The 14,499-nt window shown below is 40.2% G+C and overlaps 3 protein-coding genes across 3 annotated transcripts; all 3 read right to left on the bottom strand.

The window, feature by feature from the left end:
* Window positions 1-483: 483 nt before the first annotated feature.
* Window positions 484-6,373, bottom strand: cops9 (COP9 signalosome subunit 9). The gene is made up of 3 exons (XM_080515319.1): window positions 6,230-6,373; window positions 5,157-5,229; window positions 484-684 (listed from the first exon to the last, which is right to left on the bottom strand). The coding sequence occupies exons 1-3, from the start codon at window positions 6,290-6,292 to the stop codon at window positions 647-649; spliced, it is 174 nt and encodes a 57-aa protein (XP_080371445.1). The 5' UTR covers window positions 6,293-6,373; the 3' UTR covers window positions 484-646.
* Window positions 6,374-7,004: 631 nt separating this feature from the next.
* Window positions 7,005-9,772, bottom strand: otos (otospiralin). Its single transcript, XM_080515398.1, has 4 exons — window positions 9,645-9,772; window positions 9,463-9,529; window positions 8,941-8,964; window positions 7,005-7,460 (listed from the first exon to the last, which is right to left on the bottom strand). The coding sequence occupies exons 2-4, from the start codon at window positions 9,518-9,520 to the stop codon at window positions 7,273-7,275; spliced, it is 270 nt and encodes an 89-aa protein (XP_080371524.1). The 5' UTR covers window positions 9,521-9,529; window positions 9,645-9,772; the 3' UTR covers window positions 7,005-7,272.
* Window positions 9,773-10,565: 793 nt separating this feature from the next.
* On the bottom strand, window positions 10,566-13,166 carry apodb (apolipoprotein Db; the record flags this gene model as incomplete). The annotated part of the gene is made up of 4 exons (XM_080514707.1): window positions 10,566-11,034; window positions 12,065-12,150; window positions 12,855-12,976; window positions 13,056-13,166. 4 exons carry the CDS (start codon window positions 13,164-13,166, stop codon window positions 10,802-10,804), a joined length of 552 nt encoding a protein of 183 aa, XP_080370833.1. The 3' UTR covers window positions 10,566-10,801.
* Window positions 13,167-14,499: the final 1,333 nt, after the last annotated feature.

Here is a 14,499-nt window from a genome sequence, read left to right as displayed (position 1 = left end):
CTTTCCATATACTGCCAGAAATAGTTCTATTTCTAATACGTCTTTCAGACTTGAGTCATGTAATCCACCAAACAAGAGTCAACAGTAAAGAACATTAGCATTTGCAACTGACAGAAGATTTACCCCTGAAGATGAATGGGACACAAATCTTCCAGCCAAGCTCCAAAATCCGCCATTTATTGCAGATTGAGTTTTTAAACATCTGCATCCAAACACTCCGCTTCTTCAGCTTATTTAGGATTTCCACACGTTTTTGTTTTTTTTAGGCTCTTTCCTGTCCCATCCTGCCCCAGGTGACCATTTAGTGGTCATGTTAACACTGTATGCTGTATATAATTACGTATGCTAAAACAGGTGTTTCGCAGAGCCCAAAAACCTGCAATCCGGCCGCGAGCAGATTCGAACACGACGCCGCCAAAACCATACTCATAATTTTCTCCAAAGCTGGAATGTGAGGGATCCACAGAATTCACAGACACCTGGTTCGTTTTGCTGGTTTCCGTAAAAACAAAGAGACTTTATTTCGGTGTGGTGCTGAGGGGCTTATACAAGAGAGGCTGTACAAAAAAAAAACTGGGGGAATAAGCCCATTTTTCTTTTTTATGTACACGTTCACAGATGTCCGTGGGTCTTCGGAGGTCCGTCGTCACTGCAGGTCGTCATCGTCGAACAGATCTTCAAAGTCTGCGGCGAGAAAGAACACGAAAAGAAAGAACGTAAACAATGGCTTGAAAATAAATGTGGCGGTTTTCCAGTCACCTGCTAATTGTTCTGCATATAAGGACTGTTTGCACGACTCACTTTAGATGAGTGAAAACCTCATGTAGCATATACCAACGTGTGGGTGCTTTCATCCACAATTGCAACCCCCTTCTTTTTTTTTTTTTTTTTTTTTTTAAACTTTGTTCTTTGGATGTCGCCAAAACACCCAGAAAGTGCATATGTACCTCCTACGTATTCTGGCATTCAAGACAAGGAACAGTTGTCACACAAAAGATAATGATGATACTAGAATACCAGGCGCTTTGTTTTTCCCCTCTTTTGCTCATCTGCTCACTCAAACACGACAATTACAGACTCTCTCGTCTGCAGTGACTCATCGAGTCGATTTTTTGAAGAGAAAAAAAAAAGAAAAGAAAACCGTGGCGTTATTTTTAGTTTTTTTTTTGCTTTGTTTAAATGTATTAAAGACCGATTCATTCGGTCACATTTTGAAAAGCCTTGGTTCAGGTACACTAAAAGAGGCATTCCCTAATCTTTTCATAAGCAAACTCATCTATCTAATAAATGTGACTATTATTCACCGGCGAATCAATAATGCAAACAGTCAACCCTGCAGGTGGTTGCCGACATGAAAGGACGCTGCCGCTTCTCCTCTTCCTCACGCTCAGCCGCCACAGATGACTGTTTGGCTACAGGCGGCTTTATTAGAAGACTTTTACGAGAGTTTTTGTTCGCGCCCCTTGCTCCGAGACATTTATTTATTTATTTATTTTTTTAAACACGCCCCGACACCGAGCACATCCTTTTCTAAACGAGTCAGTGTGTGTTTGACTGGCGATCAGCAAACGCCTCGTTTCAATTCCACCAGTGCCCGACTGGTCAGGGGGGATTTGGAGCCACTTCTAGTTTGAAGCCGCATGTGGTGAGCACAACTCCACACGTTTGCGGAGTTGGCGGATTTAATGGGGATATTTAGCGGGTTAAAACGATGCAGCCCGCTTGGGGTTTCGCTGCGTACCACCACGACTGCCCAGCGGGAGTCACCCGGCAGATCCGGCACACAGCCAGGGCACTCTCGGTTCACGAGGTGTTGCTTTTGCATTAGTCGAGACGAAACACTTTACAAAAAAAGCCTAAATGATATGTTACCTCAAGTTTGAGGCCCAATTTACAGGAGATTTTCCGGTGAAAATGGAAACACTTTCATTGCGTAACTTTCTGAATACAGCTCTCAGGGAGGAACTTTACGAAAACGCTCCAACTCTGTCGCTATGTAAACAAAAGGGTAGCACAACTTTCGTGAAGCGCATGCTCATAGCGTATTGTTCTATGTACACGTGCATGTGGTTTCATTTCAAAAACAAATAAAACCCCCTTGGAGTGACACAACTTTAATACTACATCGTTTCAGCTTTTCTGCCAAACGTTGCAGTGAAAACGCAAAACCTTTCCACAAAGAAAACACGAAAACGATGTGTTTTCACTTGAAACCTTGTGCAAACGGGGCCTGAGTGAGTTTATGTTGGATGTAGCGATTACATATGTAAAATAATAAATGTAAACACTACAAATTTTGAAGTCGACATTTGAACACAAAGAGAAACCACATAAAAAAAATTTACTTTACTCAGTTTCAGGCAGTTTATATAGTCAAGATGGGATATTGTGTATCTGAGATAGAGCAAACGAATATCCAGAAATAAAAAAAAACAGTGATGTCACACAATCTCCACAGAGTTAACTCCATTACAGTTGGGTTGCGCTCTCAAATCTCGACCGTTTGGTTTATTAAAAGTTTACCCATCCTGGATTACCCCCCCGCTGCTTTCTTTGGTCGCTGATGCAATCCAGTTACATAACCCCGGCCAACCGAATCTTCCTCCGCTCATTTACGCCACGTTCACAGCTGTCGTCCTCACATGAGAACCTGTGAGTTGACACAAACTGCACACTGACCTTTCAAACTGTCTGCATGTATTACGCCATATCTGAACCAAGTCACTGTTGGCATAGTCCTAATGAATGTAAACTCTTCTGCAACCCCTCGAACAACAGACCTGCTTTTACACTCCGTCATGTCAATTTGTTCACGTATCCAAAGTCCACGCATGACTTTTCAGAGCAGTTTGCACAAACGTAGCGTTTGATTTGCCTGGACAAGACATTACCGCGTTTTCTGTAAAGAGCGACAGTTTGCCCTTTAGCTGCACGGAGATATTTTCACATTTAAATGTAAGAGTAAAACATTAAAGCCACTCGAGCATGAAGGGATACGACTCCTTATCCCTCATTTCTGCAATGTAGTTTTTGGATTTACGATAAATTCAAAGATTTCAACTCAACTCAAGTATTTAGACTTGACTAATCTGACATTCCCATCACAACAATGACCTCATAAGATCTGTTTCCACTCTACTGAAGGTAAAAGCTGTGGGGTTTTTTTTCCATCTAACTGACAGAGAAACGACTTGCAAGGAACACCATATATTTTTGTGCAGATCATTTTCAAATTTCCTCGTTATTTTCATGGCATGACAAACTCGTCACATAAATCCTGTACTCAAACTTTGGTTGAACTTCACAATGTTTCACACTGTTGAGTTGACCTTAAACCATCATGGCTACAAACCCTCTTTAAAGGGCAGCGTCACTGGAATCAAATCTGGGGTATGTCACCTGAACACTGCAGGACTGAACTCTTAATCACTGACCTTTTGGATGCCTGCAACTGTTTTACCAGCAATCAAGCCTAAAATTGAGAGTTGCTCCATGGAGAAAATAATACAACTGACGATTACAAAACAAGTTTTTGCAGTAATAGTTATGTTAACTCAAGCTTACATCAGCTTTGCACTAGATCTCAATGCACTCGCTCATCTGAATATTTTCTGCTGATTCTCTGCTTCTAATGCGATGTGTGTGTTAGCATGTGCAGTCATATGTGCTAACAAAACAAGTAACTTTGAATGGATGGGTCCATTTCCTGAAGTCGCTTCAGCATTGAGAGTTTTTGCCTCGTGTCTCAGGTGGTAGCTTGTACATCCTAATACTTGAGACCGGTCCATCAAAATGAGACATTTTCAAACATTCGTAACTCCTGTTATGAGTCGTGAAGATGTGTCACTTTTTTTTTTTTTTTTTGAGGTGTAACCATCACCCGTGTCTACTTCTGAGCAGAGTATCACAATACTTAGAGAGCACACATTATTAGCTGGAGGGGACTCAGTTTGAGCAGGCTTAACAACCTCAGTGATCTAAAGGACTGCCGTGTGTGTGTATGTGTGTGTATGTGTGTGTGTGGGTTTTAAAGCAGCTGACTGGCGAGGTATCCCGCTGAGTTTCAGTCTGACAGCAGCTATAAACTCATTTTACCGTCCTCCTCTGCTCTCATTTTACCCCCCCCACACTTCTCTCCATCTTTTTAACAATCAGCTCTTTTCTTTCTAGGTCATGTGCTGCTGAGCTCCAAGTGTTCTGCCGAGAGCCAGCGCTGCAAGACGGAAAAGCGATTAGCTGGGTGTTTTTAGTGCATCTTCTGCCTGTGTTTTACACGTACCCGCGTGTAAACGGGTATTTACGGGGAAGACGTGGAGAGCCTCTCAGGTTAATGTGAGAAATGACTGTAGTAAAGGAGAAACTGTCAATAATCTGCATTCTCCTCAGTAGCCGCTCAGGCAGATCAAATTAACGCATCTTACAGCTGCAGATTCCTGCACCAACATGAGCTGGAAATCCTCAGCGTTGTACTTTGATTTACCTCTTCAAGTTTTAGAAAGAAGTGGTCCTTACAAACATCTTAGTATGTTCACCAGGTGGCTGCTAATCCCTAAATCCATCCCCCTGCATGTTTCAGACGTGTCCCTGCATGCGTTTCAAATGAACCGTGAAGCTCTGCAGAAGCCTGATAACTAAGAATTGATTTAAAACAAGTGTGCTGGAGAGGAAAGATGTCAGAGCTATGTGTTGAAGTGGTGAGAAACATCACATTAATATTAACCACTACCTTCTTATTGCATAAATAAAGACATGTATTATAAAATCCTCAAATCTACATTAATGCAGCCACACAGAACCCAACTGTAATGTCTGCCTTTCTTTAACGTCCCAAACTTACAGCCCGAGGACACTCGAGGGCTTTTATATACTCAGCTCCATCTCTTCCACCAAATGTGACCATTAAATGGACCAATGAGTATCTTTTTGCTCCTTCTTGTGGAGCAATTCACCATCCTAATTGGCCTTATATGTCAGAGTCATGAGACAATTATCTAAGAATTTTCTTGCCAGTTTTCACTTCAACTCTACATGCTTTTTTCTTTATTTTTGAAGTCACGTTTAAAGAACAGATGCCTGACGCCTGAGGCAATGAACACACACTCCTCCATAGCATGTGCAAGTGTGCCTACTTGAATATGCAAAAATCTGTGTCTTACCATTAAAGAAATCTGAGTGAACTGCTTTTTCATTGGCGGCCAGGTCCATCAGCAGGCCGCTGCTGCCCCCTGCCTGTCAACACACAGCGGTACAATCCGACTTACAGCATGAACATGACCACAGTAAGGTTATTTGAGACAAATAACAAATCAGGATAAGGTATTAAAAGAAAGAAAATAAATATTTATCAGGCAAACTGTGTGTGCTAACACTAACTGTGTTATCAACATCATATGATAGCAAATGTGTGAACTCCCACTATATAGAAAAAAACGACAAATGATTGCATTTTGTTAACTTGACAGAGTACCTGGTTTAATCTATGTGTTTATTGGAGCGGACATGCTCTTGTACTTGAAGTCTGATTGGGTTCAAGATAGAAGATAATCACAATCATGCATGCACATCAAGTATGATATTGATATCAGACCATTGTTATACTCAAGCTGTTTATCAGTTAACAAAAAAGTATTTTTGTTTCTATATTAATTTATGTTGTCTCCACCAATACACATAGAGTTGTAACCAAGTCATAAAGTGATTACATATTATTCCCACAGAGGGGACATTTCAGATCATGCAGCAGCTTATTCGAAGCAAGGTCTGCAAAACTGTGAGCAGTGATGACTGCATGTGTGACCACTGACAATAATGGCATCAGCTTTACAGCAGTGAAATGTCTCAGTTCTCCGCAGAAGCTTGAGGATTATTTGTTGATGTCAAGACAGCGGCTATGAGACATGATTTGGCGTTTTCTTGTTAAAATGGTTCTTAGATCAATATTAACAAATGATTGTGAATTAAACAGCTTGGGAAGCTTAACAATGACAGCAGACAGTGGATTGTCTGCCTATAAACAGCACGAATGCGTGTTAAATATTGGATTGGTTGAGGGGTGCCTTCATGATAAAAAAAAGGCAACTACTGGTAGTTTGAACATATCAATCTAGTCAAATGAATATTTTTTTTTTGTTTCTTCAAAGCTTTGTTTACACGCTCTTCAGCGTTAGCCGATAGCAAGCTAGTTAACATCACGACATTTGTACTTCCGCTTTTAAATGTCTCCACCAACCTCGTCCAGATCCACGTACGGGCCAGCTCCCTCCGGGAACATCTCGTCCACGGCGGGTTTCATTTCGTAGCAGTGATAATTCAGCAGTGTTTCGTGTTTTCAGGATGTTCCAGCTTTCGGCTCGATGCTAACCGGTCGAACCAGCCGGAGGTAAACAAAATAACTGTGTGCAACACGAATCTACTCCCGTTCCGGCTTCTCCGGCAATGGTTCCGCTCTGTTCTTGAGTTATCGTATTGCCCTCCCCAGAATTATTAGTTTATTATTACTCCAAAATATATATTCTCTTAGTTTATTTATTATTGTGAGTTTTTCCACTATTCACAGTTCCGTTTGGGAATATTGTGGTTCAAAGGTTTCCAACCATTCGCAGTGTCTTAACTTAGTTTCGTCTCATTTGTTTCTGTTTTATATTTCCACACTAATAATAGGTAGAGGATGGAAATCCAGAAAATGAGGGTTAGCAGGGCATTGCTGAGAAAATCTGTTTCAATAATTTATTCACATTACAAAAGTTTAGGTACGAAGGAGAAGCATTTGTTTTTTTCAAATGTATCGGATTTGCTTGTGTCTTGCCTTCTCTGTTGTCATCTTTAATTTGTATATACACGGTGTCAGATGAAATCATGCATTCATTCACTATCTATTGTTCTTGTGTACTTGTTTAAAAACGAATTTTTAAAAAGTGGTTTAAATTGAGAGAGTAAAGTAAGGAAAGTACATTTAACAAAAATGCACCCATCCATCCATGTCATAAAAAACCCAAGACCTTAGATTTTCAGAAATGTTATATTTATTCATGGTCCTTTATGTGAAGATATTACAAAATGCTACAAGACTATTTGTGCTAACTGTATTTTCTATAAGTACATAGACTGTGCTACAACCTTTGAGAAAGACCTCTGTATGCACTTCCTCTTATTCACCTCATTTCCTTCATAATCTGTCCCTTCAATAAAAGTAATTAAATGCATTGCTTTTTTTTTTTTTATTGACTTAGATGATCCCATTTCCTGTTTTGTCCTTCTACTTCAATGACCCCTTCAGTGTTCATGTCCTGCGTTGGTCTCGTAGCCCAGGGTGTCTCCCAGGTGCTGGTGGGCAAAGAAGGCCCGCGCCATCTCGTTGATTTGGTTGTAGGCTCCAATGGACCTGAAATATTCAACGTAGTTCCAGAAGTCGGAGGTGGAGTAGGGCCAGTAGGGAACAGCTGGAGGCTCATCGTAGGGAACTAAAAAACACAAAGCAGACAGGGAGAGGATGACATTTGGAGCATTAATAGTAGTAAGCCAATGGAATAATGAGCAGTGATAATGTTGCCTGTGACTCGGTTGGCAGAGACGTCACACGAGATTTTATTGTAGAATTTGCGTAATGCTGAATCGTTAAGATTATTTCAAAGTCATGAAGGAATATACTTCATCAACATTTTTGGGTTAAAATGTAAAATTTACACACACCGTAATAGTCTAAGGAGAGGATTTATGAGGATTTATGATTCATTAATTAATCAAAACTTGGTATTGAAACATGAAGCACTTGGGGGCATTCAGTACTGCAGTTGATCCTAACATCAACAATGTTTTATTAATTGTTAAACAAACAAGTCTGGCTAAAAACAAACAACACATATTTCTTTCCATTTTGAAAGGGAACAGTGTCAATACGTCATGAATCTCCACATGAGATCGAATGCAGCTTCTCTAACAAGAGACATGTTTGACTTTATCTTGTGTAGAAAAAAAACTAGTTTTTCTCCATGTCTTTACAGTGAGATACTGCACAGGATTATAACTCTTTGTCTGTTAGGACACTTGAGGAATGTGCTTACAATGTTGTCAAAGAAAAAACCCCAACAACCTGGAGGATTGTTAAAAATGTATGAGTGATTGGATTATCTCATCAAATCACGAGGATCGTTTTGTGAGTGAACACCATGAATGGTAAAAGGATTTCATTTATTAAGCTGCACAGTTTACATTTTATCAAATAGCAGAGAACAGTGTTGTGTTTATACAATAAAAAAACATCAATCTATTATTAGCACAACATTTTTTGCTATATTCTGGTATTTCCTTCAATTTGTCATTGTTAGTCAAGAAGAAAACGTAAAAAAAATGCAGAAGCTATCAAATGTGGTCACTAAAAGGTTCATTAATTAATCAAAACTTGGTATTGAAATATGAAGCACTTGGGGGCATTCAGTACTGCAGTTGATCCTAACATCAACAATGTTTTATTAATTGTCAAACAAACAAGTCTGGCTAAAAACAAACAACACATATTTTCTTTCCATTTTGAATCCCTGAGAAGAGTTCTCTGTATAATGCAAGTTTGTTTTGAGGCCGGAGGTGTGGGTTAAAGCTGGCCAGCCAGAAGGTCCAACTATGCAGACAAAGAAGACGAAAGATTCTCAATGAATGTAATTGTTATTTCTAAGCAGTTATATATTTTTTTTTGGGGGGGGGGGGGGGGCAAACAGTAGTACTTCTTTGCTTTTACCAATAAAACTAATTCAGTTTCTATTTAAAGGTGCTATCACGCTATCCCACAGGCCTGAAATTAAATACATTTAATTGCTTTTATGACTACTTCCCCCATTAGTAATTCAGATGCCAACAGGTAAAGAGCATTAGTTAAGATGTAATCTGTCTGTTTGTATGGACGTGGATTATAAGGAGACGTTTAGTGCTGTGTGTGTGACACGGTACCTCCTTCGGGGATGACTCTGGCCTCTGTGAGGTGGAGAAAGAGAGGAGGAGGAGGAGAGGGGGAGAAAAAGTTAACATTCCCAAGCAGCATTCCTTAGCTGTCTGTACACAAAGACGGGATTCAGGGACGGGAGAGTGGAAAGTGAGCTTTTTCCCAGTGGACTGTAAGGATACCTGCTTCCTCCTCAAATATTATTGCTGACCCTTTTTGCACGCACACACACACACACACACACACACACACACACACACACACACACACACACACACACACACACACACACAGGCGGATTTCATTGCAGACACCCGAACAGACTCGTCTTTGTACACAAAAACAAATACGTCCCTGTAGATGCAGCACTGTCACTTCACACGATGCACTGAGAGAAAACAATTTTCTACATGCACATGACTCAATCTTTATCTTACAAGTTCACCCAACTGTGTTTTCAAAGGAAAAGTACAGGTATTTCAGTAAAACAAAATGAGTTCTAATTCAGAGATCGAATTGGAGAAACTCACCGCTCAGATTAGAGGCGAAGACGCAGAGGAGAACGCCGAGCCACACCAGCAGCTTCATCCTTCGGTCCTAATTAAACAAACGTCCGTCAGCTTTTAGTTTATCTGGATCACAGACCAAAACAGTCGCAGGGTGACAATGATGGCAATATTGTGCTTTTTGAGAGAATCTTGCAGATGTTTACCTGTGGAGGGTTTGTGAAGCCGTGCAGAGCGACGCTGCTGTTCCTGTGCTGGTCGGCTGTGGTCTGTGGTGTGATGGGGGCTCAGCAGAGGAAGAGCCGGACGACCTCCGACTCGCTCTCTCTCTCTCACACACACACACTGAAGTCTCACCCACATTACACTGTCGAGTATTTACCAAAAGTGGCTCATTTCTTTTTCTTTTTCTCCAGATATTTCCAACTGGTGTAACATTAGATGATCTGTACAGCTGCACTGATTTTAGCAGCAAACTCAATTTGTGAGATTGATTTTTTTTTGTCGACTGGACAAAACCTGAACTCATCATCTGTCCTGATGATGAAGTAGCGTCAAGTGTTTGTATTTAATGAAACCTGGAGCTTTAGGATCCATACATGGATTTGTATGAAGAGCAAAAACATTACAGATAATTACTGTTCCACAGGGAGTTTCTACATAATGAGTAATGAGTCCAAACAACAAACTAAGTTAAACTGAAGCAGGCAGTGTACATATATGTGATGCACACAATTAATTTACAGCGCTGCCACAATTTCCCCACATCTGCACATTTATTTTGAGATAGTTAGCTTTTTCATCTTTTCAAACTGTCCCTCTTGAGTTGGATAAATCTATCAAGAAATGACAGATTAATCATGTGTTCATCATCTTCGTCAGCACGTTTGCCACAATTGTGAATATGATCACCTGCTTTACTTTTGCTTTAACTTATGACCTCCCAGCTTCTATATTATAGCTCCGCTGTTGAAAGAATGAAAAAGCAACCAAAACCTTTTTCTTTTACAAATATTTAATATACATAAAAGTCATTACAGAAAAGTTTGTTTTTTATTCCAGAACAAAACAGTGCTATTGATTGGAGTAAGTCATTTTTAATTAAACTATTAGATTTGCTTGTTGATGCTTTACAGACTTCATTACTTAATATTGCAATATTGCAAATTTAAAAGGTTATACATAGGATTTTGTTGCTTATATGTAATAGTGCAGGCTTTGATCAGAATAATGAAATGTTGATCATCTGAATGCTAAAAAAATTGGTGAAAAATAATACATTTCTATTACACGGCATTATTTCAGAGGCAGGAACAGGATAAAGTGGTCTGAGAGCAGGACGACTGAACGACCTGACGTATTTCTAGTTGTCTTTGCAGCCTGTCTGGTCCGTAGCCTTCATCCGGAAAATGTCGATTCCTTCTTTCACCAGCAGCTCCTTGGCGTGTCGCACCGTCTCCTGAGGTAGAAAGCGCGAGCGTCCGAGAATCCAAGCGTAGTCGATGTGGAACAGGCGGAGAACGTCGGTGCAGGAGTAGACCACGCTCATGCTGGTGTAGTCGGTGGTCAGCACCCAGTACGTGCCGTACGGGGCAACTGGGAGCAACAAGAAAAAGAAGACGACGACAATGTCAGAGGCAGAGTTTGAACAGTGGAGGCACTGGGAAGTTGATGATTGAAAATGCGGCTGCATATCAACGAATTGATTAAACCTGATTTATCAAGCACTTTTCATGAGAACCGAATGGAAAACGGTGTTAGTCACAATAAAAACGACAAAGCCTATGGACACACATAATCACAAAGTGAAGAAATGCCATTATTAATGTGGAAATATCACAGGAAGGATAAATAGAACATTTTAAATCAGTCAACAATGAGGTGAATGAGTGTTCTGAAATAATAGGAATCGATCATAAATTAGAAAAAGAAATATGGTTGCGAGAAAAAACCCCCAAATAAAAATTCTCGGTAACTACAATAAAATGACAAAATTATTAAGAAATTCCATATAGTCCACCTTTTATGCCAGTTTTATGCTGATTTTGGATGAATAAAAGGCCACGCCAAAAAACAAACAAGGACTCTATTGGGTTCATATAATAAAAGTAAATCTGACAAATGGGTAAGAGTGAGATATGAGCTTTTGAAGCCAGTAAAAGAGCCTTAAAATCAATTCTGAAGCACACAAGAAATCCTTGAAATCGTTGCATTTTGTGTTCTCAATAGAAAAAAATGTGGAAATTATTTGTTCAGCGACGTCTCATTTGAACTCTTATCTACAGGCACTCCAATAAATGCAGGCGTCATCTGCATACTGATGCTACAGGATGTTGACCATAAGACAACCTCGTCATCTGGCCCTGTGATTCTATTTCCCAGCTTCGGTAAGAAAAACATGTTTGGAGACACCGTGCGATGAACATGAATGATAAAGGACGGCTTTCACTGACAGACAGACTCATTGTCGCTGGCCTTACAAATAAACTGAGGCTACTGTGTCACGCATCAGCCGATATCGTCAGTCTGAAGATATGTGCTGCGCTTAAACAGGATGATTTCAGACAAGTTCAGCGAAGATCGCAGTTCTGCTAAATGTGACAAAGAAACACAACATTATACTTACAATATGAAAAGCCGACTCCAAGTTTGGCTGCTTCTCGTGGGTCAAGAACTATCGCTGTGCCCTCTGCTGTCCGCACCTTGTCTTTGCTGAGGAATCAAATAAACCCAGAGAAATATAATTTAAAATAATGTGCATTTTATTCAGCCAGTTATTCATACTAACAAATGCTGATACGGTAAAATGGCTCATAGTATTTCCCAGTCAATGTTTTATTGAGTAAATTATGCAAGAAAACAAAATCCACTCAACTTCAATTTGAAATTAAACAATACAAACTGAAAACAGGTTTGAAGGTTAAACCCATCATAATGAGTCCAAGAAAATCCAGTTAATGTGTTTTCTAAAAATAAACAATGCTTCTATTCTACTATGACCAGGCAGCAAATACTGTAGTTTTCATTTGAAACATTTTTATGACCTCTATAAAGATGCCAAAATGTAATCCTGACTTAAAATGACCAACATTTACAGACATTCAGAGGGAAATTGACAAAGTTTACCTGCCTCAAACTAAAACTGATGTACAAATGTGAAATGACTGGTGAAGCAAGGAGGAGGAGTGTGAACAAGTTTGTGTGAGACGATGGGAAACAATTCAGGCCTCGTTTTAACGTTTCAAGTGAAAATGGAAAATCTTTGTAGTGTTTTGTGTTTCCGTTTATGTGACAACGGTGCATGGAGAAACTGAGTGGGTGGACAACAGTGGGTGGACAATAACAAAAATGTTATTGAGTGTCATGACTCCCAGTCCAGATATTCTCCTGGGACTCGATGGGCCGTCAGTACTCACTGGAATCCAGAGTTCAGCACTTGGATGGTACCGTCACTCCTGACAGCATAGTTTGCCTCGATGCACTTTCCTCTCTCGAAGGAGGCGGGGAGCCTCTCAATCTCGTACCATCTGCCCAAGTACTGTCGACAGAAACAAGCCATTCGTCCTGGGGAGCTCACTGGGTGCCGGGTTCACACACTTCTTTGTATATTGCGTTACCTGCTGCAGGTTGAAGCCGGGCTGCACTGGTGGACTAGGACAGGGACCCCAGTGATACGTCTGGGCTGAGATCAGAGGCAGCAGCAGCAGGAGAAGACAGACGGCAGCCATGACTCCTGCAGAGAAGCCGAACAATGTTGGAAAATAAAAATACTACCACCAGAAAGAAAGTCACCAAAAAAACAATCACAGATTGGGGCTGGTTGTTCTGTTGATTCCTGCTTCTCAGGGGGAGAAAAAAAACCTAAATTCATCCATCTCGTGTGAATGGTTTTGCAGCAACGTGATGAAAGTTTCAGCTTCCAGGTACAACTGCAAACAAAGGCCAACCCTTTGTCTTCGAACAAAGAGAATTAAGGTGCAGCATCTGAACACCTGACATGATTTACATTCTAGCTGTTACTGTTCCATTCAACGGCACAAAAGTAAAAAAAAATAAAACATGACACCTCTGTAAGAAACAGACATGGAAGAAAACTTTGCTTTTTATCTATGAGCTGCTGAGTTTTCTTTTTGTCTCATAGAACAACATGACAAGTTGTCCCACCAGTTCCTCTGGTTACTCTTAACAGCTTCACACACACACACTACACACACACATGCTAGACAAAAACACAAAAATCTTTAAGCTTTAAGGTTCGTGTTAAAGGAAATATGGAAATACGATTCGAATAAATTGTTATTGTGGTATTAAAGTAGTAGTATAACAAAGTACTAAAACAAATATTGCTGTTAAAAATAACAAATAGCGACAACAGTTAAAAGAAAAAGATTAACAGGCATACCTGTGTGTTTGTGGTTTTATTCCCTCCTGCTGGTCTCACCTGTGCTGCGTGGAGACGTCAGGTGTGTCAAGTGAGGGTCTGACGCTCGCAGGGAGAAAGTGTCTCTCGAGCTCCTGCGCGCTCACGTTGCGTCACTCACGTGGCAACGCGTTAAGTAATTGTTATCATGCGCACATTCCCGCACGGTGAGCGTGTGCACGCGGCTGAATGGAGGACGCAGCAGCACTCTGCTCACTTCAACATATACAATTCACTTGCATTTAAAAGTGATGTTCGTTTTTCCTCAGCTCGGTACATTTCTATATGATGAATATCGCACGACATTAAGAAATATTTTATATCTGCATCGTTTACTTTCTGGTGATAATCTCGGTGCTGGTTTAGCAGGTTCTCAAACATAACAATACCACGAAAATACTGTTTGTTGTTTATATCCGAATACTTAAATGTCCGAGGAATGGCTGCATCAGAAATCACTCACTCATAAAAATAAAATAAAAATTGTCATTCATTTGACCATGTTTACACTGACTGTGATTCATTATGTTCTATGACCACACTTTATGATGCACCTTGAGATACCCAATGAATGGAAAACATCCAAAATACTGTCATATAAAGACGTAATTTGTAGCAGTTCCTTATTGTGTACAAGACAA

Source organism: Blennius ocellaris, assembly GCF_963422515.1.
Source record: "Blennius ocellaris genome assembly, chromosome: 19".
In the NCBI taxonomy this organism is placed as follows: Eukaryota; Metazoa; Chordata; class Actinopteri; order Blenniiformes; family Blenniidae; genus Blennius; species Blennius ocellaris.
Note: the sequence above shows the minus strand (reverse complement) of the source record. Positions and strands in the feature narration are given on the sequence as shown.

What these genes read in the sequence shown, in the direction of transcription:
- cops9 (XM_080515319.1), bottom strand. Translation starts at nt 6,292, where the DNA reads ATGAAACCCGCCGTGGACGAGATGTTCCCGGAGGGAGCTGGCCCGTAC. An exon ending in CGTACGTGGATCTGGACGAG is followed by an intron (nt 5,230 to 6,229) that starts GTTGGTGGAGAC and finishes GTGTGTTGACAG; the next exon opens with GCAGGGGGCAGCAGCGGCCT. An exon ending in TCACTCAGATTTCTTTAATG is followed by an intron (nt 685 to 5,156) that starts GTAAGACACAGA and finishes TTCTCGCCGCAG; the next exon opens with ACTTTGAAGATCTGTTCGAC.
- otos (XM_080515398.1), bottom strand. Translation starts at nt 9,520, where the DNA reads ATGAAGCTGCTGGTGTGGCTCGGCGTTCTCCTCTGCGTCTTCGCCTCT. An exon ending in CTTCGCCTCTAATCTGAGCG is followed by an intron (nt 8,965 to 9,462) that starts GTGAGTTTCTCC and finishes TCCACCTCACAG; the next exon opens with AGGCCAGAGTCATCCCCGAA. An exon ending in CAGAGTCATCCCCGAAGGAG is followed by an intron (nt 7,461 to 8,940) that starts GTACCGTGTCAC and finishes TGTGTTTTTTAG; the next exon opens with TTCCCTACGATGAGCCTCCA.